General features: G+C 44.2%; 2 protein-coding genes across 6 annotated transcripts in view; both read left to right on the plus strand.

Moving 5' to 3' along the window:
• Positions 1–24,260, plus strand: part of PCDH1 (protocadherin 1) — a 480,648-nt gene that overhangs the window by 86,163 nt on the left and 370,225 nt on the right. The window lies entirely within an intron of this gene.
• Positions 20,711–21,208, plus strand: LOC117351619 (ubiquitin-like protein FUBI). Its single transcript, XM_033927159.1, has one exon. The coding sequence runs from the start codon at positions 20,751–20,753 to the stop codon at positions 21,153–21,155; it is 405 nt and encodes a 134-aa protein (XP_033783050.1). The 5' UTR covers positions 20,711–20,750; the 3' UTR covers positions 21,156–21,208.

A 24,260-nucleotide genomic window follows, 5' to 3' on the forward strand; every position in this document is an offset into this window, starting at 1 on the left:
TCACTGCTGTCAGGGCTCAGCCTAGCCAGATTTCTCTTGCCTGCTCCCAGACTCTCCTGCTCTCTGCCGCCGTTCACTGCAGTGCAAGCCCGTGGTTTTAAAGCAGGCCTGCACTGCGGAGAATGGCGGCAGAGAGCAGGAGAGTCCGGCAAGCAGGCAAGAGAGATCGGACACAACAGCCTGCGCTCTGCTGCCCCAACTCTCCCGTTCTCGCCACGAATCTCTCCTGCCCTTTCCAAAGGGAGCCCGTGGTTTTAACCCGCTGATTAAATCGGGTTAAAACCACGGGCTCCCTACCCGAAGAAAAAGTAAAAAAAAAAAAAAGGCACGATGCCCCCCCCTGTGTTAATCCCCCCCTCAGCAATGCCCCTCCCCCCTTGTTGATGCCCCACAAAAGGCAAGAGGGTTGCCAACTCCCTCCTGCCATGATACCCCCCTGATCTTGTCTGGCTGGGCCAGGCCCGACCCACCTCCCTCCCTGTTTCTAAATTAAAAGTCATGCTGCTGGGCCATGCCCACCCACTGATAAACAAACTGCAGGAGGGATGCCAATCCCTCCTGCCACCCCCCCCTCCCCGTACCTTTAACGGAGCAGGAGGGATGCTCAACCCCTCCTGCTCCAATGACTGTAGCGACGACTCTGAGGCCTAAGGCCCCTCCTCGTTGCATCATGTGATGCATGGGGAGGAGCATAAGGCCCTGATTGGCTCAGGCTCCCACCTTGGGAGGGGCCTGGGGCGCCTGTTACTTCATCATTCATTTCTTGTATAAGGCAGAAAGATTTCACTTAGCTTTTAAATTTGCAGATATCCAAATAGCCCAACGGCTCCCATTTTGCCACTTAATGGCTTTTTCAAGAGTTAATTGGACAGTCAGCTTTTTTTTTTTTTAAATGCACGTCCTTCCTCACTTCGGACTATCAGTTAGTGCCTAAATAGCAGTGACTAAACGGTATCGCTTAAATATCCTGTTTTGGTACTGTTACATAGTAGATGACGGCAGATAAAGACCCGAATGGTCCATCCAGTCTGCCCAACCTGATTCAAGAATCCAAAGCTCTACCCGGTACTGTGCTTGGGTTGCAATTGTTGAAATCGTCGTCAAAGCTCACTCCAGCCCATCTACACCCTCCCAGCCGTTGAAGCTCTCCCCAGCCCATTCTCAACTGCAGACACAGGCGGGATTCACATATGCATAACAGTTATGTGCGGCTCAGGCAGGGCAGGATTAATTTGTCGAGGGCCCCTAGGCCCACAAGTACACTGGGGCCCCTGCCACGCCCCCTCCCCCACCATGCGCCCAGGCGGAAACAGGAAGGTGCATCAGAGGGAAGCTTTGGGCAAGCAGCCCGCTTCCACAATTACAGTTCCTGTTGCCTTTCTTACCCGCGTTGTTTGCTTGTCTTACTTTCTGTCGATGGGGGGGGGGGCCCGCGTTGCCGATCGGGGTGGGGCCTGCATTGCCGATCGATGCTGGAGAGGCCCATCACCGTTTGGAAAAAACAATGTTGATGCCCTCCTTCATCGGGCCCCCCTCACCATTTGGGGCCCTTGGCACATGCCTACTTGGCCTATTGGTTAATCCTGCCCTGGGCTCAGGCATTTAGGTACAAACACTTTCATCAACTCCAGCAACTTTTATCAACTCCAGCAGCATATCTGGTTAGAGCGCCCCCCAAAGGCACAGTATGGAGGAGGTGCATAGAGTGGTCACAGGGCTGAAGTCTGTATTCATGCAGCCGTTGGCTTTGCGGGTCCTCTCTACTGGAACAGGAAATTAACATTAGAGGGGGCAGGGACTGGTGGAGTAGACAGCCATGCGCATGGGGCTGTGAACCCACGATCACTCTATGTGTCTTCCCCCCTCACTACCTGCACCTAGGGTGGACAGCCTCCACCGCTCCACCCTCGGTATGCTAGAGTGGCCGACTTAAATGTTTTTGAGCCTAAATTCTAGGCATGAATGCTGTAAAGGAAAGTGGATTCTTAAATAGAAGTGCCCTTTACAGGTTCTATATGATTAGACACTAGAGCTTTGATAAACCTGGTTGGGTTGTCTTTAATTTTTTTATAAGGGTAAACACACCTGCAGTCAGTTTTAGGAGCAGAGTTTTCATTCCTGATTTGTAACAGCTTCTGTTAGTGGTGGAGGAAGGAAAAGAACAATGTTATCTCGCACACATTCTAGTAACAGAGATAATGTAAATTGCTTAAGGTTTGTTAAGAGTTGTAAGAGAAGCAGAATTAGGACTTGAGAGATTTAAGAGTTCCCACACCTTTTCTCTAGAGCAGTGTGTCTCAAACTTTTATTGCTCCGGCACGCTAAACGGAGCAAATGTTTTTTTGCCATACGTTATAATTGAAATCATAAAATTGCAAAACCAACAAAAAATTAAATTTGAGTTATCTATTTCAAGTTCTTTAAGCTATGTATGGGTAATTGTAACAACGGTGAAACTAAAGTAGATAGAATAGAATTGTTAATCAACACGATGGATGTGCTTGGTTTTGAATGCAAATTAACTCAAAACACGTCTCGATAGTTGACAAGCAAGCAGGCATTTCATCGTCCGCCATCTGCAGTCGTTCTCTTTTTTTCGATTTAATTTGTCAGAGCTGAAAATCCAAGTTTGCAAAGAGAAGAAGATCCAAACGGTAGCATAGCCTTCATTGATTTGTTGCTCAAGTTAGAATAACTACTGCATTAAAAAAAAAAATTAAAATTACTCGCCATTGGTTTTTAAGGATCAATCACGTCAAAAGAAGGATGCTTGGCTGGGTGGTTGTATCCTTACACAAATAGGTGCTCATAACATTGTCAGACTCTTGCATACGCGACATACATGTCATCCATTCTAGTGCATACTTATGAAGGGACTTTTTAAAAATAAAGTCAAATTCTGGAATCATGGCACATCACTGCTCTCGTGATTAACCTCTCCTTTTCTGAGGTAATGCCTACTTTCTTACTGGGGAAACTTAGGGCCTCTTCTATTAAACTGCGATAGCAGCTTTTAGCGCCGAGCCACGCTGAATGGCCTGTGCTGCTCCCGATGCTCATAGGATCTCTATGAGCGTCGGGAGCAGTACATGCCATGCAGCGCGGCTCCCCGCGTTAGAAACTTCTAGTGCAGTTTAATAGAAGAAGCCCTAAGTCATCTTTGTTGGACCTTGACTCCTGTTCTTTGCAGGGCCTTGCTACCTGTCCTGGACACTGAGGATTTTGTTAGCCTGTTACTGAGCCATCTGGAACACCTGATGAAAGGGAAATAGGAACAGGTGACTTGCAAACAGTTTAGTTATTAAAGTTAATGGTTAAGCTCCAGGGACAAAGGGTGAGGCTAGTGCCTGGCTGGGGCTCCTGTTTGAGCCTCGGAACTGTTCGAAGTCTAATTTATTTTATTTATAAAGCCTTTTATGCCATTTTTTTAAAAGTATTTGTATTGAACTAATTGAGCAATACAATTGTAATTCCTGGATCGTTCCAGTGTCCTTAATTGTTATCTGCAAAGAACTGAAAAAGATTATTTGCAGATTATAAGAACTGTTAAAAAGAATAAAAGACCATTTTTACGTTGAAATAAAGTCAACATATGCAATCAAAGATATTAATTTAAAGGGAGACAGGGAATGGGACCTAAATATCGCCTTTTTGTGATTTACATATTCAAAGTAGTTTACATAAGAACATAAGAAGTTGCCCCCGCTGAGTCAGACCAGAGGTCCATCTTGCTCAGCGGTCCGCTCCCGCGGCGGCCCATCAGGCCTGAACAGTGGTCCCTGATTAATTTTGTAACTTAACTCTAATCCCATCCCTATAATCTACAGGTACTTATTTTGTAAAAGGGGCCAAGTTCTAAGCCTACCCTAAACCCACTCAAAACGCACCTCTAACATTCCTCCTTATGTTTTAGATGCACTGGAGACAAAATGACCAGAAAAATGTCTAGAAAGTATGTTTTGAGTATGCCCACTTGGATGTTTTGACTAGTTAAATATCCAAGTGCTGGTTTATGCTATATTTTGGGGTTTTTTTTTTTGTTTTTTTTTTTTTGGGGGGGGGGGTTTAAATGAGCCCCATAGTGTGGTTTGTGCAGTAAGTGAGGTCCTGCAGACTTGATCTACTTTGGATCAACATTATATAATTTTTCTCTCTGTCTCCCATGAAGATAAAGCCAGACAGGTGCTATGATACTATCTTTCCTCTTTGACAGAGATAGTGTAGTGCACGGCCTAATTCTCCTTAACAGAAGCTTTTTTGGATTGTACCAAGTAGGTTTGTTTTATAGGTTTGTTCTGCCCGTCTTCCTAGCTGTGGAAGTAAGCTCCTGGGGAAATCATCAGGCCTTTGCAAACCTAGAGTTGGTGAATAGTATGGGTGGGAAAGGAACAAAACTGATGATTTTGGCATGAAAGATGTTATGGGGGAGGGGGTTGAACCAAAGGTGTTGAGAATGGTTCATCTAGTCTGCTCAGTTACTTGGCTGGAGTTGTGCCGTTGTTTAGGATTGTGCATGGCAGCCACTCATGCACTTTATACCCCTCTGTGTCTTTTGTTTTGCTTTGATCTCATCCTCTTGCTTAGGGTTACCAGAATTTTTACTTTAGACCCACCCCCAGGCCTGCCCAGTTCCACCCATCCCCGCCCCATTACTCCCAAGTCCCGTCCCGCAGCCCCCACCTGCTCTCGTCAGGCAGGAGGCCATCCACACATGGAGGACATGTCCAGGGATGTCTGGTAACCCTACTTTTAACTTGATATGGGTCCCACACCATTTTGACTTCTATTACTGTTTTTGTCAAAACCATCTCCTCTGGGAGAGCATGGTGGAAAAAAGTATTTCCTGATATTGCTTTTTTATACAGTATATATATATTTTATTTTTATTAAATGTCTTTCAAATACATTACAAACCATAATACAAAATAAGAAATACAGACTAGAAATCAACAATAACAGTAAGAAATATGATAAATACTACAAGCAATTTGGCTATCTAGCCCTCGTTATGGGAAAATTGATGATCTCTAAACTATAGGAAAAATAAAAAACTAACCCACCCTCCCCTTTTACAAAACTGCACTAGCAATTTCCGCCACAATAACTGCTCCTAAGCTCATAAAGTTTTAAAGATTTATCTTCGCAAAAAGCAAATTCGACCACGTCTCACCGCTTTTGTCCAAGCTCCACTGGCTTCCGATAATCTCAAGAGTCCACTTCAAATGTGCCTGCCTCACTTTCAAGATCCTACACGGCATCCTCCCTTCCTTCATTCCTCTTTCTTGGAACTCCTCTAACCCCAATTCTGCCAGATCCACCCAAAAACTAAAACTTTCCTTTCCCTCTCTAAAAGGCATTTCCCTTGTAGGAAAACTAGGTTCTTCCCTCCACTTCAGAATTACTCAGCTCTGGAACAACCTTACCTCCCCTCTCAGGAATCTGAGCTCCCTCCAATTCTTCCGTAAACATCTGAAAACCTGGTTATTCTCAAAAATGTAACTCCTCCTCCCTCTCTGGTTAATCTAGTCCTCTAAATTTTCTCTCCATTTTGCCTCTTCCCTCCACTGGAGTTCGTTTCTACCCTAACTCTTGTTAACCGTGTCGAGCTTTACGAATGTAGAGATGATGCGGTATACAAACCTAAGGCTTAGATTAGATTAGATTAGATTAAAGGACTTCGGAGCTTTTGCTGTATGGCTTCGTAAAAGACGGGGGTGGGTAGGGGGGGAGGAGGAAAATAATAGGTTAAACCCCATAATCTGTCGTGGGTACATATACTATGGACCTGATGTTGTTTTTCAGCTAATCTCCTTGGAGATTTTTGTCATGCCCTCTAGTTCAATATCTTTTCAATCTTTGAAAAAAAAAAAAATTGTGTTTAGTTTTCCAGGCTCTGTATTGCCAAAAATGTTCTGGTACAATTGTCTGCTCTTCATGATGTCAGTTTTCTAAAAAGACACCCCTTGAAACATGAAGGAGAATTTCATCTGAGTTCTTCTGAATATTTGGGACATCATCCAATGTAATCCATGAATGTTTGTTGTAAACATAGCAAGACCAATTCCCCAAGTAAATCTACCGCTAGTTTATTCTTTGCGGAGTGTCTGTTAATAACTTCTGCCAGCCTCTATGTTGTCACTTCAAAAAATCACCGTCTTGTTTCTTGGTTACTGATTCTACATGGTCAGTGCCATGATGATGATTGAGCAAAGTTTCCAGGAAGGCGATGTTTATGGCAGTTTCGACCTCTACCTATGTGTCAGGCTATGGCAGAGTGCTTTACCACCTCCTGCAGGGCATCTTGCTGCATTGCCCCCTCCCATTTACAAACAAGGGTATTAAGCTACAAGAATATTCTAAGGGAGAAAGAAGCCATATTATCTCTAGCTGCCTGCACTGTAGATTGGTGATTCATTAATCATTGATTTCTTAGGAAACAGTTGACTCACTTTTTGAATAATGATATGCTTCTAGGTAGGCCTGTCCTGTCTGCAAGGTAGCTCTTGTAATGTGAAGAATGAAAAGCTTTTAACTTGGTAACGTGAGTCTCAATGGTTCATCTTTTTTTTTTTTTTTTTAACTTCTTGAAGGCAGCTACTCTAAACAGTCTGACAGATTGATGATAAACAACATTGTAGTAATATAGTATTTCCTTTATGAAATTATAGCTGAGGTTTGTAGGTTGAAAGATCAGCCACATAAACTTATATAGGCCAAACTGGATAGGATGGCACTTTGCCAATCTTTCTGCAGCTGTGATTTCCCCCAATGCATGGTATGTGCCCCTTTTCACTGTAGCTTTTTATTAGCTTGAAGGACAGGCATTAAATCTTGAATATTCACTTAAGGTTTTAGGATTCTGGTAATTGTTTCTAGAATTGTGAGGTGATGCTAGAGTTCCAGCACTAGAGGAAACACATAACTAGCTTTTAGATATATTTTTATTTTGGTAACTATATCATATTTGATTTGTATGAATTTAAGAAAATGACTAGAAAGCCGGTTAGTGGAATGAGGGTATTCATCGAAACTAGTAATTTACTATCAAGAGGACAAAGTCAAGATGGTGTCCTGTAAATGAACAGTGTCCCATCCTTTGCTGTGTATCTTGGCATTTTACTTATGGCTTGCTCCTTGATACGCTGACCTCGCTGGGATTCTAGGGTTCTGTTTTCTCTTGATTTTCTAACTATCTCTTCCATCGCACCTTCAGTGTATGCAACGGTAGTTCCTCCTCCACAGCCATCCCGCTATCAATTGGTGTACCTCAAGGCTCAGGAGGAATCCCAGCCAATAGGACCACCTGTTAATCAGTTTCTCTATCTCCACCTGCTGGTAGATGTGAGCTATCCTATTGGTCTCTGGATTCATCTGCTGCGTCTAAAGGAAAGAAAATTAACAGGTAAGAACATAATTTTTCCATCCTAGAACCGCACCTGCTCACTTGACGCACTGATCTCCTCCCATGGTTTCCAGTATCTTCTATTTGCTGATGACTCCCAGGTCTACCCCTCTGTAACGGACATCTCTACTGCAACTCAGACCCGAGCCTCAGCCTGTCTGTCTGACATTGCTGTCTGGATGTCACACCGCCATCTAAATCTGAATATGGCTAAAAAGGAGCTACTCATCTTCCTGCCTAAACCTACCTCCCCACTTCCCCTATTCTCTGTCTCTGTGAACAACATTCTCATCCTCCCCATCTTGTCTGTTTGCAATCTTGAGGTTATCTTTGACTCCTCTCTCTCCTTCTCCGCCCAGATACAACAGATTGCTAAAACTCACCACTTCTTTCTCTATAATATTACCAAAATCTGACTTTTCCTTTCTGAGCACACTACCAAAACCTTTATCCACACCCTCATCACCTCATGCTCGCCTGATTTTTAATCTTAAAAAGTATGATCATGTTAGTCCTTTTTATACCAAGTTGCATTGTTGCCTTTTAGGGCCAGAGTGCTTTTTAAGTTTGGATGCATTTGTTATAAGGTGCTTTTTGGATTATCTCCCTCATATTTGTCCTCCTATCTGAAACTTTCTTATTCAACAAAAGGAACTAGAAATTCTGTAAAGTTCATCTTCCCTACTCCAAAGGCCTATCGTTTTAAGATCTTTTTAGACAGGACTTTGGAGTATGAAACTGGGAAGATGAACTCCTGGCTAAGTCCGATGATTGTTCAATCTAATTCTTACTTCACATTTAGGAAATCATTAAAGACCTATTTATTTGACAAATAAGAATATTAATTTTGATATATTTAAATGAGGTCTTTTGTATCTATTCTTATTGTCATAGTATGTTTTGATTTTTTAATAATTTTTAATATTGTACTTGAATGTTTTTTTAACAATTGTATTACTTTTATTATATCATTTTAGATTGTACATAGATAGTGTGTTCTATGAAACTGTACCATGTGCTGAAATGTCTCAGTATTCTCCTGTTGTGAACTGCCCAGAACTACTGGTTGGGCGGTATACAAGCAAATAAATTATTTTTATTATTACTGCAACTTGCTACTCTCAGGTCTTCTGCTCTGCCATCTTTCTCCCCTTCAGTCCAACCAGAATTCGGCTGCATGACTCATTCCGTGAGAGCCGCTATGCTCACGTTACCCCTCTCTTAAAGTCACTTCATTGGCTTCCCATCCATTTCCAAATACAATTTAAACTCCTCTTACTGTCCTACAAATGCATTCACTCAGCTGCCCCTCATTATCTCTCTTTACCTCCTCTCCACCCCCTCCTTCCCTCCACTCCGTGCCACACTTGTGCCCTCTCCCCCGGCATCTGTTTAAATCTTCACCAACACAAGCAACTTCCCTTACCTGTTGCTCACACTGGCATTGACGTTCCCTCCTTTGTCACTTCCTAGCTCCATGACCCGGAAGTGAATTCAGAGGGAATCCAGACTGATACGAGCAGCAGGCTGGAAAAGTTGCTTGTGCTGGCGAAGATTTAAAGAGGTGGGGGTGAGGAAGGGATGACATGATTGTGGTGTGTGGGGGGTGGAAAGATGATGGTGCCTGGAGTGGTCTGCCATCCCCCCACCCCCTTATACGCCACTGGGTAGAGGTAGGGTAGGCACTATTCTGGTCCTGTTTCCAATCTCCTCTCTCCAAAATAACAGAAGGCAAATCCATGTCCAGATCTGAGGGGAGCCTCTCCTGGCCCCTATTTCAGTCCGATTTGCAGCCTTTGAAGATCGCAATTTGACACCCCTGGGTTAGCCCAGCACTTGCTTGTTTGGAGCAGACATCTCTGTGTGGTGTTTTTTTCAAAGGTATTTTCCTCTCTGCTGGATTGGATGTCTCTCTATTGTACTTATTGGTTGTCTATGAAGAGTAGTAATGGATGACGTCCAACTTTCTGTACAGTCTCTGCATGATCATTGACCACAGTTCTGGGGAAGATCATAGGTTACAGGCTTCTCTGAACAAAGCAGAGATGGGATATGAAGTATAAGGGACTTGAAGAAGAAAGAATGAGGACTCTTGAGATTTTTCTTGTTTTTGCCCCCCAAAACATTGATGGTCCAGTGTCCACTGTACAAGTTAATTCATCACAAATGTTAACATGAATTGTGTAAGATATCTAGCTGCTGCACTTGATTTAAGAATAATTGTTTCCCCAATTCTTTTGGCCTTAGTGTTTCCTCTTTGGGTCTTCCATTGAACTGGAACTAGGTTGGGTCCTGACGGTGGTAGGTCTGATTTTATAAGATGACGTTTATGTGAGGAATTCAAAAAGATGCCTGTTTTAAAAAATGCAATGTAAAAAAATTGATGAGAAATCACTAGTATTGTGCCAGACATAATATCAAATTTATCCAAAACAACACCTTAGTGTAAACATCTGCAGTAGAAAAACACTTGTATCTCAGTTCTCTCAAAATAGTTCCACATTGTAATAATTACACATTATACAAAATGATGTAATACTTGCTCAGAAACCCAGAGAAAGAGATTACAATTTTTCATTTTCTACCTTCTCAGGCAGATGATGTAATCATTGCACATGTAGAACTTTTTTATTTTTATTTTTTTTTTGGGGGGGGGTAAAATTATTTTCTCCTTTTTTGTATTTATTTCTTATAAATCATTAAAAATTGATAACCTAACTTGATAAGAACATAAGAATAGCCTTACTTGGTCAGACCAATGGTCCATCAAGCCCAATAGCCAATCCAGGTCACTAGTACCTGGCCAAAACCCAAGGAGTAGCAATATTCCATGCTACCAATACAAGGCAAAGATGCAAGGTACAGGGTGAAGTGTAACAAACAAAATGGAAACCAGAAAGAGGATTGGATATAGTAAAACAAACTGGCTTCAATAGAAGAAAAGGAGTGATTGAGAAGTGACCCAATTAGGCTTGAAAAACTGCTGAGAAATATGAAATTCTGAAGGGAAGGCTGTTAAACCTCCCTTGGAGAAGAGTTCACCTTCCAGTCACTGCAAACTTAACAAGTTTATGGGCACACTCAAAAACTCCAAAGATGTTTGAAAAAACAAAGTTTCAAAGTCTTTCTGTTTTATGCAAGAAATGTCTTATTTGGTAAAACTTAAAACTGCCACCACTGAGTTACTTAGCTCTGTAAGTAACTCAGTGGTGGCAGTTTTAACTTTTACCAAGTCCATAGTCTTTCTCAATAACAGACTATGGACTTTTCCTCCAGGAACTTGTCCAAACCTTTCTTAAAACCAGCTATGCTATCCACTCTGGCAATGTGGTCCAGAGCTTAACTATTCTCTGAGTGAAAAAAAATTTCCTCCTATTGTTTTTAAAAAGTAATTTCCCTGTAGCTTCATAGAGTCCCATGTTTCAATAACCTGCTTCATTGAACCCATCATATATTATAATCAAAAACTCCAGTTTCTGTTGTATATTACTGTTATATGTGTCTTTTATTCAGATTATTGGTAGGAGCTGTGAGCCATTTATTTGGGGGAGAGGGAGATAATGCTGTTATGATATTATAGCCTTGAATTGATACAAAATTAATGGACTCATTAATAAGAAGAAATAGATCCATAATCAAATAATAAAGGAATGGATGTTTCTACAAAATTCTGTGTAGTGATATAAGGATGCCTATATGTTTTTGTATTTTTGGGCTCCAACCATATCTTTCTTTTCCATTTTGGCCTTTGAGTATATTAGGAACCTGGACTGGGATCCTGCTCTATGACCATTTGCAACTTCTCAGGGATTTATCTCCCTTCCAATACAATTAACTTGGTCATCGCCACAAAAATTCCTCAGACCAGGAATTTCTGGAGCACGCCAATTGTAGGCCCTAAATCTGATTACTAGGCATCACATTTGTGTGATGACTTGGACTCAAGGGCAGTGAGTATGGTTATCACTATCAGATGTCTAGATTTACCTGGACAATGTCCTCTTTTTTAGAGGACTGTCAGGCCATCTAGATGGGCTTTCAAAACCTGACAGTTTGTCCATGTTTGGAAACTGTTGAGCTCAGGGCAGCTGAAAGACGCTCTGCAGTAGTGCTGCCCGATTCAGGAAAAAAAAAATTTGATTCGATTCGATTCAGCCTATTGAATTGGTGATTCGATTCGATTTTCCTGCCCAATTGGGTGTTGTTGTTTTTTTTTCCAAACATCCTGGTGGGTTTATTTTATATAACATAATATAACATAGTCCACTCTTATCAGAAAGTGCATATACCATTCCTATATTCACTTCATCAGCTCTTTGCTACTCAGCTCTTTGCTACTCTTTCCCTGAATAGCAAAGAGCTGATGAAGTGAATATAGGAATGGTATATGCACTTTCCTGATAGCATGGACTATATTATATTATGTTATAGTGAATATTTATGCCACTTGGGTGGGTTAATTTCAAGCTGGGTTTATTTTATAACCTCTTCACCCCCTTTGCCTTCTCCTAACCACACTGACACTGTGGTGTAAACAAAATAAACTGTTAAATCCTAGCTCACGTTTGCGGTCCAACACCAGCTCTGACAGGATACACTTTTCAAATCTGACATATTGTAATCACAAAACAGTCATTGTAGTCTGGTCATTATTCAAATCTTGCTGGTCCCAGGCTCTGGTTGTCTTCTGATACCTTGCTTGCCAGGGTCTTCTTCTTTCTTTTTTCTGCATGCTAACCAAACATCTGCCATCTCTGTCCTCCCCTTCTGTTTCCCTTCCCTCCCCAGGAGGTCTGGCATCTTCCCTTTTTTTTTTTTGTATCACTTCACAGATCCACCTTTTTTTAACTACCCTTGCATCCAGCATCTCTCCCTCCTTCCCCACCACCCCAGGGTCCACCATCTCTCCCTTTCTTTTAACAACTACCCTCCTATCCAGTATCTCTATCACCCCCCCCACACCATCCCTTGTGTCCAACTTCTCTCCCTTTCTGTTCCTTCCCTCCCTAAATCCTATTGTCCATCATCTCTCTCCCTCTCCTCTATTTTCAGACCCATTATTTCTTCCCCCAAAGTCTTGCATATGCATGTCACTTTGAACCCTCCCTCCGTGTACTTCTACACCAGGGCCCCCCTCCCCTGAAGGTCTGTCCCCTCCTGAAGGCCTGCACCTCCCCCTGAAGGCCTGCACCCCACCCCTAAAGGCCTGCCTGTCCCCCCCTTGAAAGTCTGTCCCCACCGAAGGCCTGTCCCTCCCCCTGAAGGCCTGTCCCTCCCCCTGAAGGCCTGTCCCTCCCCCTGAAGGCCTGTCCCTCCCCTTGAAGGCCTGTCCCCCCCCTTGAAGGCTTGCCACCTCCCTTGAAGGCCCTGCATGCCTGCCCCCCTGAAGACCTGTCAAAACCCCCACCCCGAATGACTGCTCACCCCTTCCCCCCCCTCAGAAGGCCTTCGTGTTCCTCCTGGTGTCCGGCTTCCCCCCTGGCCTCCCCGCACCGTTTACCTTTGAGGAACAGCCAGCAGAAAAGATTGCGATGCTAGCGATCTTTGCACTGCTTCTGAGCTGTTTCCTCTGCCGCAGTCCCGCACCTCCTCTGACATCAGAGGCAGGATTGCAGCAGAGGAAACAGCTCAGAAGCAGTGCAAAGATTGTTAGTACCGCGATCTTGCCTGCAGGCTGCTTCTCACAGGTAAACGGTGCGGGGAGGCCAGAGTGGGGGGGAATCTGAATGCCAGGGGAGGGAAACGGACGCCAGGGGGGGAAGCCAGATAGCAGCACTTCCCGACTGACCCTCCCCCCTTGCCCTCTAAAGCAGGTGTGGCAGGGGCCGGCCAGCAAGAGCAGCACTGCCACTCCTGCTTGAGGGGAGGAGGGTCAGTTGAATCGGGAACCAATTTTTTTTTTTAATCGATTCTAATTGATTCACCCAAAGTGAATCGGTGAGCGTCCAGCATCATCGGAACATTGTGGTCTGTTTTGAGTGCTTTACTTGTGATCATAACGAGCAAATGTATGATTCGTTATTGATACTTTATATCGCTGGTTTGTGGTGAATAAATAATTTTCCTTCAGGTATTGAAGACCCCTGATGCAGGCGGTAATACGCCCTGTATCTGGTCTTTCAATAAAGGCACTATTATCCAGTATTTGAAGGCCCTATGTGCTTTTTTTTTTTTTTTTTGGTCCCTATAGATACACCTTTTACGAAGGTACTCTAGTGTTTTTAGCTGAAAATCTACCACCTCCTAAAAAAGGAGGCGGTAGTGGCTAGTGTGCTTGGGAATTTAACGCGCGCTATTGCGCATTAAGGCCCTAGCGCACCTTTGTAAAAATAGCCCTAGATTTATAGTAGCCATATACATTATTACAAAAGAGGCAATACAGATCTCTTCCAGGACAATGGTTCTTTAACCTGTCTTGGAGGACCCCTAGCCCTTTGGGTTTTCAAGATATCCCTAATGAATAAGCATGGAAAACCTTTCATACGCAGACAGGCTGGAAAGGCTGGGGCTCTTTTCCTGGAGAAACGGAGACTCAGAGGAGACATGATAGAGACTTACAAGATCATGAAGGCTTAGAGAAGGTGGAAAGGGACAGATTCTTCAGCCTATTGGGAACTACAAGAACAAGGGGGCACTCAGAGAAATTGAAAGGGGACAGGTTTAGAACCAATGCTAGGAAATTCTTTTTCACTCAGAGGGTGGTGGACATGTGGAATGCGCTTCCGGAGGATGTGATAGGACAGAGTACACTAAGGGGATTCAAAGAGGGATTGGACAAGTTCCTGAGGGGTACGGAGATTGAGGGATATAGATAAAGGTAGAGATAGGTTCATAAAAGGGCATAGATAGAAGAATAATGAGGATTGAAAGGTTTTAGACAAAGGATCACTTACAGGTCATGGATCTGATGGGCTGCCGCGTGAGCGGAATGCTGGGCGCGATGGACCCCTGGTCTGACCCAGCGGAGGCAATTTCTTATGTTCTTATGAGGCTTATTTGCATATAATAGAGGTGACAGGCATGTAAATCTGCCTCATGCATATTCATGAGGGATATCTTGAAAACTCGACTGTCTAGGGTCCCCCCAGGACAGGTTTAAGAACCACTGTTCTTGGACATTTGGAAAGATGTACTTGTGAAGGGATCTGGATTTAAATAACATTCTTATTTCTCCCTGTGGACTTTCAAGGAATTTATCATTTTAACAACATCTCGCATTACGGCAAAAACGGCTTCGGCATTTTAACTGCTTTGTTTGCAGACTGGGATTCGGAACATCTCGTCTGCATCTCCTTTGTTACATTTGGCAATGTGATTATTTGTTTTGAACTGTAAATAGTGAAGATGGAAACTGACAAGGTTGCTGCGGAATATTTTGCCAGAGAATTGATTTTGAAATCTTTTAACTCGGCAAATTTGAACTTACAAGGGGAAGGTCAGGAATAAGGGGAAAGTTGTAAAGCCAGCCAGATGTTGCACAACATAAATGGCAACTGCTTACTGTTGTCCTGATTTGGCACTGAGATATGAATCTTTCATATTTTTTATACCTTGCAAAAAGTGTTGCTGACAGTTCTCCTGCATGGATGTCTTTTTGAGTGGCAGCTGGCCTATTAGTGGGCTTCCCTAAGACCATGGAGCAGGGAGAAGACAATTTCCTACAGAGTGTGGTATATTTTTTTAAAGCCAAAGTCTTTTTATTGAATGTATAATAAAGACAAATAATGAACATACAATGGAAACAGCGCGGCTCCTGCAAGCTGCAACGGTGCTCTGACCCAGAGGGGAGAGTGGAGGCAGAGGAGAAGGCCGTGCGACCAGGCAGCGGCAGTGGTTGTAGCCTTCCCTCCCCTAGCGCCGTAGCTCCGGTCGCCGCCACCGCCTCCTTCTCTCCCCTATGTCAGCTCTGAACATGCGCACAGCGCTCCCGAATGTCCACGCGCACGTGCCACACTCTAACATTCTGCCAGCCACTGGAGCTACGGATCACTAAGAACACGCAGATAGGAGTGTGCATGCGCGCTTAGGGTTTTATTATTAGTGATTTCTGGGAATGCTCAGTTTATCATTTTGCAAAACACATAGAACTCCACCGGGTCAATAGCAGAGTAGAAGACGGAAAAATTATGTTCTTACCTGTTAATTTTCTTTCCCTTAGACGCAGCAGATGAATCCAGAGACCAATGGGATAGCTCACATCTACCAGCAGGCGGAGATAGAGAAACTGATTAACAGGTGGTCCTATTGGCTGGCACTCCTCCTGTTTATCTAGTATAGATCCTTGCCCAAGCATCCGTAACTATCAATAGGCATAACATGTAAAAAACTTATTTCCCATAACAAATCTCAAAATGCAATAATACAGAAAACAACCTGCCATAATAACAAACCGCGCAAGTTGCACAAGAAAAAACCGATAGACAATACCAGAAAGGGTGGGGCTCTGGATTCATCTGCTGCGTCTAAGGGAAAGAAAATTAACAGGTAAGAACATAATTTTTCCTTCCCTAGCAACAGCAGCAGATGAATCCAGAGACCAATGGGATGTAGCAAAGCAACCCCTCAATCTGGGTGGAGAGCAAATGGCCGCCTTCCGCAACAACCGAAGCACAAAACGCAAAACAAATCTCCTCCAAGGAAAAACCTCTGGGCCGAGCCCAAGAAGTAGCCATCGCATCCGGCAGAGAATGGTCACGAAGTTCCTTCGCCAACCGCTTCCCTGCCAGCAAGCAAGCATGAAAAAGATGTCCTCCTGGACACATCGAGCGATGGAGGCTTCGGACCCCGCCAATACTTTTGAGGCGTCCCTTGAAGAATCCAAAAAGGAGATATAAACAACTAAAAAGTCGTTAGAAAACCGAGCTCACGGAGAACGCTACGTACGTATCAAAAAATGCAGTGAATAAAAGCACTGCTCCCAATTTCTCCTTCCAGGAAGAAGGAAGGAAAAGCGAGCATGACATAAAAGAAAGGAGACACCCCCCTAAAAAGAAAGAGTGGTACCAGCCGAACTGATACCCCATATATCGGAAATCAGAAATAGGAATTCCCGTTGAACAAGGCCTGCAACATAGAAAACTGCAGAGCTGAAGCCAAGGCCACAAGAAACCCCATGTTCAACGGCACAGCCCTTTAGAGTCCCAAAAGACAAGGATGAAATGAAGCCTTCGGTAAATTGAGAAGAAGTATGTGAAGATCGTACTCCAAACCGGGCTTTCCAAGAGGCGCATGAATATACCGCAGTCTGTTTAGGAACTGGACTACATGAAGCTGAGAAGTAATGAAGAGCAATATACCTAGCCCTTGTAACAAGCCAAGAATGGCACTAGAAGCTGAAGGGAATTGAACGCTAAACCCTCGGCAATACACTTGTGTCAAAAAGGAACTCTGGAGTGGTTCAAACGTGAAGAAGCACCCAAGAAAGGAAAAAACCTCCAAAAGGAAGCAGAAGCCACAGGAGAAGACGTCCATAGCACCTGGATAAGAGAAGAAACAACCTGTTCTGCCTAACTCTTACACGTCAGCCAAGGTTATCCAAAAAAACCAGGTCGTAATACTACAATAGTACAAACATCCATGTTGATCGGACCCTAGGCGAGCAAAGCCGGAGATACCAGGAAACTTCTTAGTCTGGCTATCGAAAGACTCATCAAATCCGCACAGCAAGGATAGATGGTGCCGCCAATCCAGAGATTCTACAAATACTGTGCCCGGAAAGCGAGCTCGAGATGGCAAATCCAAGCTATCATCAGCCCATAGAAACACCGAAAAAGAGAAGGCAGAAGCGAGAAAGGAGCCATGCAGCTACCCCTCTAACTCCCCCTTCCTGGACCCGCCGAAGAAGCCAGGAAGCTTAGAATTGAGAGACGAGGCCATGAGGTCTAGGTCAAGGAGATCTCACGTCCATAAAGAGAGCTAGAACACTCAAGCCACAAATCTCAATATCCAGGATGCAGAAGATTCCACTATTACCAACATGCACACTTTCCAGCGCGTACCCAGTGCTGTACACTGTAACATACAAGAAATGGGCCATGCTCAGATTCCGCGGAGTGAAAGTCTTCCCAAACTCTTATCCTGAGCCATAAAAGGATCTGCCGCAGAAGATGAAGATGAGAGTCCATCCATTGAAGCAGAACAACTTCACCTGCCAACTGAGTACAACCCTACGGCCCAAGCTGTAGATAAAAACCCCCATCCTAATACCGACCAAAGGGACCGTTAGCGGTATTCAGGAAGAATGATCTGGAGCTTCAGAAAGGTAGCCTGACCCTGCTCAAGAGTAGAAGAATGAACAACCACTGAGTCGCCTCTGAAACCCAGACTTCTGGAGCTGAGGATGGAAGCCACCGAGCCCCCCAACCCAGCCCGGGATGGTCGGTGGTCATGAGCAAGTCCAGCAAAGACTGAGGCAGGCCTTGAAAAGAGAAAACGCGCTGAGCCACCAAATCATACAGAGCGAAGCAGGAGGAGCATACCAAATAATTGGAGTCCTGAGATACCGGGAAATCCTAGAACCAAAGCACTACCGCAGTGTGCTCACGCGAAAGCGAGCCCAAGTTACCAGTAGAGCCAGCACCCAGGAACCCAGAACCTGCACCGAACTTAAGTGGATGGGCGTGGGGCCCTAAGAAGGTGGCAAACCTGAGACAGCAACCCATCGCCCCAGGCTCCGGCAAGAAACACTACGCTCTCCCACATGAACCACCAAATCTCCCTAAAATATCAATAAGTAGGGAATGAGAAAGGAAATCATCCTTGGGAGTCCGTCAAACGGACCTGGCTGGAAGAAGTCCAACGCAAGCAGGTATCTAATAAAGGAAGCCCTCCTAATCGATAACCTCCTGGAAAGCCATGGATAGGCGAAGAGCATCCATCAAAACCGATAGTGCTGCTCAAAAAGATGCAAGCGAAGCAAGAGCGGAGTCCGCGACCATAGTGAAAAGGAAAACCTGCTCACAGTGTGTCCTCGGAAAAGACAATGCCGAGAAACTACTGCAACAGAATGAGATCCAGCCCCAGACAGATTAAATCTCCCATCCCAGGCCCCATGATGTAAATGGAATAACTTCCTTTAGTTCTGGAAGAACCAAAAAACACATAAGGAAGCTCAAGACAAGGGACTCTAAGAAGGAAAGGGAAACCGGAGGAAAATGCCAAGCATCCGTAAAAGCCGTCAGCAGCCTGAAAAAATCATCAAGGCCCCCGACCTGAAATCATAGAATACCCCCTCTCACGAGAAATCCTCCAGAGCAGGGAGAGGAAACCAAGACCCCTCTCAGAATGAAGAGCAGAAGGTCGGGGACTAGAACCGTAAGATCTGGAAGAAGAAAGGGACCCTTCTATGAAAATTCCAGGTGCGCGATCCCCGAAGGAGTAGATCGGCACTCTGAAAAGAGTACCATATCCATGCAATGATAGCGGAAAAAAACATACAGCCAAGTAAATGAAGATACACGAGATGTGATCAAAATACTGCAGTTACCGCTCCAGGCAGGTAAGAAACCAACCTCCAGATATCTTACGCCCCTCTCAAAAACCAACCTGCGGCAAAAAGAGAGAGACAGCATAGAGACCTGGCCCGGGAGCAAAACGGCGAAAGGGGATCCTATTCGAACCGAGCCACTAAGGAATAGTCTCAGTGAAAGAATCGACACCCCCTTGTCCACCAAATGACGGTCCCGGGCCACAAGTAGCTGCACAGCATTTGCTGGCTGCAAGGTGGGCCATCCAATATGATGAAGTAGCAGATGGCAATCCCAGACCATATCTGAACAGAGTCTGAAACCTGGAGGATCCGCCACCTAAAAAAAAAGGAAGACAGCCCTTTCACAGGAATAGGAGAAGCGCCATCCGGCTGCAACGCAGAACATGCGAAGGAAACAACCATGAAAGATTTAGCGAAAGTGTCACCAACCACCTGCAATGACAAGCAGAGATCCAGAGAACAAAAAACCTCCCAGTAGGCAAAGCCCCGAGAGAAACAAGGAGAATCCCACACCAAGCACGGGCAAACTCCAAACCTAATGGTACTCAGCCGCGATGCACTGTGGGCCGAACCAGAGTAAAGGGCATATAAACAGGGCAGGCAAACACTAAGAGAAAGTGGCCACACCACACTCTGCCGTATCTAACAAGCCGGGTGCCGAACACAAGCACGCACCAAAAACCCCAGGCAAAATGTACATAAACACTCTCAAGACCAAAGGCCGCATCCATGATGCGTTATTGGTTCCCTGGTATTATTTTTTTGTTTTATTTTGTTATACAGAACAAAAAAGAACATCGAGCCCATCTATGTCCGACAACCCAGGCACTTCGGTCCCACCGAAAATGAACGCCTTGGCAAACACTGCGGCTCAGGCAACCGTGAACGATCCCGGCCCGCCAAAAATAACTGCCACGTGCAGCGCTGTGGCACCGCCGACAGCTAAGGAGAACGGCCCACCGAAAGGAAACAGCCTTATGAAGCGCTGCGGCTCAGCCAACAGCGAAACAGCTCGGTCCTAAGGAAATGGACAACGCTGCGGCTTGTCAACAGCGTAGGAGCTAGGTCCCCAGGAAATGCACAACACTGCGGCTTTGCCGACAGCGTAGGAGCTCGGTCCTGATGAAATGCACAGCCAGAGACCACGCTGCGGCACTGCCGACAGCACAAAGAGCTCAGTTCCGCTTAAAGTACATCCCCAGAAACCTGATTCTGCTGAAGCAGAAGAGCTGAAGTGTACCCTGCCCGCGCGCGGGAAAATGTCAGCCATGCCACGGCTTGCAAGATACAAAACCGGAGGCCTCCAAAAAACATACCTGCAAACTTGAAATACTCAATGTACATAACACCAAACTGCGCACACTTAGCACAACTGAAATACCACATGTCAGTGCTGCCCAAACAAAACCGCAGCGGGGATAACACAAACTACAGCCATGGTACTCACGTGACTCAGAACCTGCCTTATACGCCGGAACAAACAAGACAAGCACAAGCAGTGGGATAGTGCTGAGTGAAGCCAGTAAACGTCGGTTGTCCAAGACAAACCTGGCAGAATGCAGTATCCAGGTCTCTTTTTTTTTTTTTTAATAAAGGGAAAGAAGAAAAAAAATTGAGACCCAGTCAGACCCTCTATCAATGGAGGGAGGGTGAGGCAGGGACAAGGGGGGGCCCAAGTGTAACCTCTAAAGCCGGCACCGTGCAGCCAGACACCCCTGTCTCACTGAAGAGAAAATCTCAACAGGAGAAATAGCACTGCCAGCTCACTGAAGAGAAAATCTCAACAGGAGAAACAGAATGGCAGTCTCACTGAAGAGAAAACTCCATCTTGTGAGGCCGCGGCGTGTCGGCGTGAAAACCATGCAGCTGTTTGTGCATGCACAGAGCCTGCACACCCTTGAGGTGTCTGGACAGGAAACTGTAGCCCAGTTAAAGGCTTGCGTTGAGTCTCTTGAGGGCCTTGCTGCTGAAGACCAGGTGCTGTTGCTGGGCGGAACACCCTTAGAAGATAAGTCAACTCTTGAGCAATGTGGCATCAGCGCACTAGCCACCCTGGAAGTTGCTGGCCGTATGCTGGGAGGTAAAGTTCATGGGTCTTTAGCCCGTGCTGGGAAAGTCAGAGGTCAGACTTCCAAAGTTGCCAAGCAGGAGAAGAAGAAGAAAAAGAAGACAGGGTGTGCCAAGCGGCGCATGCAGTACAACCGTCGCTTTGTCAATGTGGTTCCAACCTTTGGCAAAAAGAAGGGGCCCAATGCTAACTCTTAAAATATCTTTCTATTTGCTATTTCCAATAAAGTAGATATGAATATCCAAAAAAAGAAAAAAAAAGAAAACTCAACAGGAGAAAATAAAGTTCCAGCCACAGCCAGAATTCAGGAGCTAGTTGAATAGCGACCTTTTCCTGCTGGGAGATAGAGATTACTGAATCAACAGGAGGAGTGCCAGCCAATAGGACCACCTGTTAATCAGTTTCTCTATCTCCGCCTGCTGGTAGATGTGAGCAATCCCATTGGTCTCTGGATTCATCTGCTGCTGTTGCTAGGGAATGAATTGTTTTGTTTGTATACCCATGGTCCAGTGCTCCCAGGTAAAGAATGACACAGGGATAGGGACATGCGGTTAATCGTAGGCAAGGACAGGGACAAATGTTTTCCCTGTACCATTCTCTAAAAGCTTGAGACTAGCCTTCAACAGACTGTTCCAACTAGATGAAACAGCATCTATAAAATGCTAGTATCAATATGTGAAAACTTAACACATCTTAGACAATTGGCAACTAAACTTAATGATTAAAAAAAAACTGCAGAAGCCGCTTTTGGATTTAAATGAACTACTGTTAAATAACAAGAATCTTGTCTGCTGATCATGTGCCCAGTTGTTCAGGTATCTTTCTGTTACTGCAACAGATTCATCCATTGTTGCTGGCATCAAGGAACATTGAATAGACACTTATTTTCCTGTTCATCCACTACACAGTGTTGGTTCTTTCCTACACCCATATCTGAAAGACAATCCAATTACCTTCCCAGATGAGGTACAAGCACAGGCAACCAAATCTTTGGGAAGGTTGTACCAAAACTAGATCAAAATGGAAGGTTCTATTTGTGATTTATCAACAGAATATTATTCCTTTTTGTACATTATTAAAAAAGATTTAAATATAAAGTGTTTGAGGCTTGTGCAGATGGGGACAGAGCTCGTGGGAAAGGGGTGAATATGGAGATAGAGCCCATGGGAAAGGGGCAGGGTTGAGAACAGAGCCTACGAGGAAGGGACTTTGTCCCTATGTCATTCTCTGCTTCTAACCCATAGCCGAATGCTTCGAGGTACAGTGGTGCCTCGCATAAAGAACGCCTCGCACAGCGAACGCTGCACACAACGAACTTCATGTCATGATTCATACAACGAACTTCGTTTCACACAACGAAGTCGCCCGAGCTTCCACGATCGCTGCCGATGTATTGCATCCTTCCGCGCAGGCACTGCAGGCAGTCGTTAGTCACTGCGCTTAACGCGTTTCACATAACGAACTTTTCGCATAATAAACTTGCTCCTGGAACGAATTAAGTTCGTTGTGTGAGGCACCACTGTATTATTATAAAAGGCCTGCACATATAAATTGTTGTGCTCTCCTCTCCCTTAAACACAACCCTCCATTCCTGTGTAGAACTCCCAGACCTACCTCTCCAAACATCTGGTGTTTAGGAGTTTCCAGGACAGGGGCACTCCACAGTCACCTCTGATGTAGAAACTCTTAGATGCCAGGGATTTGGAGAGTTAGGCCTGAGGGGAGGGGTCTACTCAGTTTTTCATGCTGGGGTCCCTTTAAGATGCCATACTATAGCTTAGGTCCTCTTTTACAAAGGCGCGCTAAGCGTTTTAGGGCAGATTTAGTATGCGCTAAATCAACGCCTGCGCTAACTGCTAACGTTTCCATAGGATAACGTGCATGCGTTGGCATTTAGCACGCGCTAAAAAGCTTAGCGCACCTTTGTAAAAGAGGGGTTTAGTGTTGGATGCTCCCAGCCAGGAAAAAATAATGATAGCTCTGAGCTGGCGATATTTATCCTGGAATAACACAATTTATAGTATTCACCACAAGCTATGCTATTCGATGCACATAATAAGGAGATGTTTGCATGTATTTGCATGCTGTTCATTTTATTATGTATCCATAACATAACTTAATTTTTCTATACCGCCTTAATCAGAAGAATTCTAGGTGGTTTCCACAAAAGAGAAAAACTGGACAATCAGTGAAACACAAAATAATAAGAAAAGGAATACAGCCTGTTACATTAAAAAAGACATTAAAAATTTAAAATTAATGGAGTAAAATTAATTATGTTAAAGATAAAAGCACAGATTAAGAGATAAATTTGTCAAATAATACTGTCTTAATTTCTTTTGTAAAAGCGCCGTAGGACAGCATGGCTCCGCTGATCTAATTACCCAACCAGGACTGTTGTTTGATTGCTTGGTAACTTAAAAAATTAAGTGTTGCGGTAATAAAATGCATGTTGTTGCATTAATATGTGGTGTTTGACAAATAATGTTTATTCTTTCTGTAACACACCTTAACTCCCCTCTTAAATCATGCAACAACATTTGATTGATTTGTTTTTTTTTATTCTCTGAAATTATAGCTGGTTCCGAACCAGGGAGCTTATTATTAGAAATGGGCTTTTTTATTCCCTAACCTTATCTATCCCAGTAGCAACAGTGTTCTCATGTTCATTAATTAGTCCATTGGTGCTCAAGCTGGTCTTTCGAGCCGCTGTCCCTCTCTCCAGCGAGCTTACCAGTAGGTATATTTACACAAACTGCCCAGTGTCTCTAATATATATGCAAGTGTATTTCCTATGCCTTCACAAGGCATCTCTGAAAATTCAACCTGCTGGTGGGGATGGAATAAGCTAATGCCCCGCTGAAAGATATTTAATTTCACAAAGGGACATTGTAGTCAGACTAAAAGAATGTCAGTACTAATGATTTGAATGTACGTTCAATGAGCTATTACTTTTTGTTAAATTATTAATTTGTCTACCTATTGATCTTGATTGGTGGTGTTTTGATTGATAAATGGTAATGTCATGTAGAATTCTAATAACTGAACTAGCCATGGAAATAAATCTTGCCAGTCTGAGACCTTTTATTGTACCTACTTGAAAACTATACAGACATTTTTTTAAATTGGCTTTCAAGACTTCAGAGCCTGGCGTCAGGAGAATATGATCTTGATAGTTTTGTCATTTGGGATCCTATAGGCAAAATTAATTGGAGACGGTGGCACAGTAAAGGAGGGAAGGTGGGCGGCCACCCCAAACGCAATGTTCATGGGGGGCGATGGCACCTCTCTTCCTCTCCACC

Source organism: Geotrypetes seraphini, chromosome 18, assembly GCF_902459505.1.
Source record: "Geotrypetes seraphini chromosome 18, aGeoSer1.1, whole genome shotgun sequence".
NCBI lineage: Eukaryota > Metazoa > Chordata > Amphibia > Gymnophiona > Dermophiidae > Geotrypetes > Geotrypetes seraphini.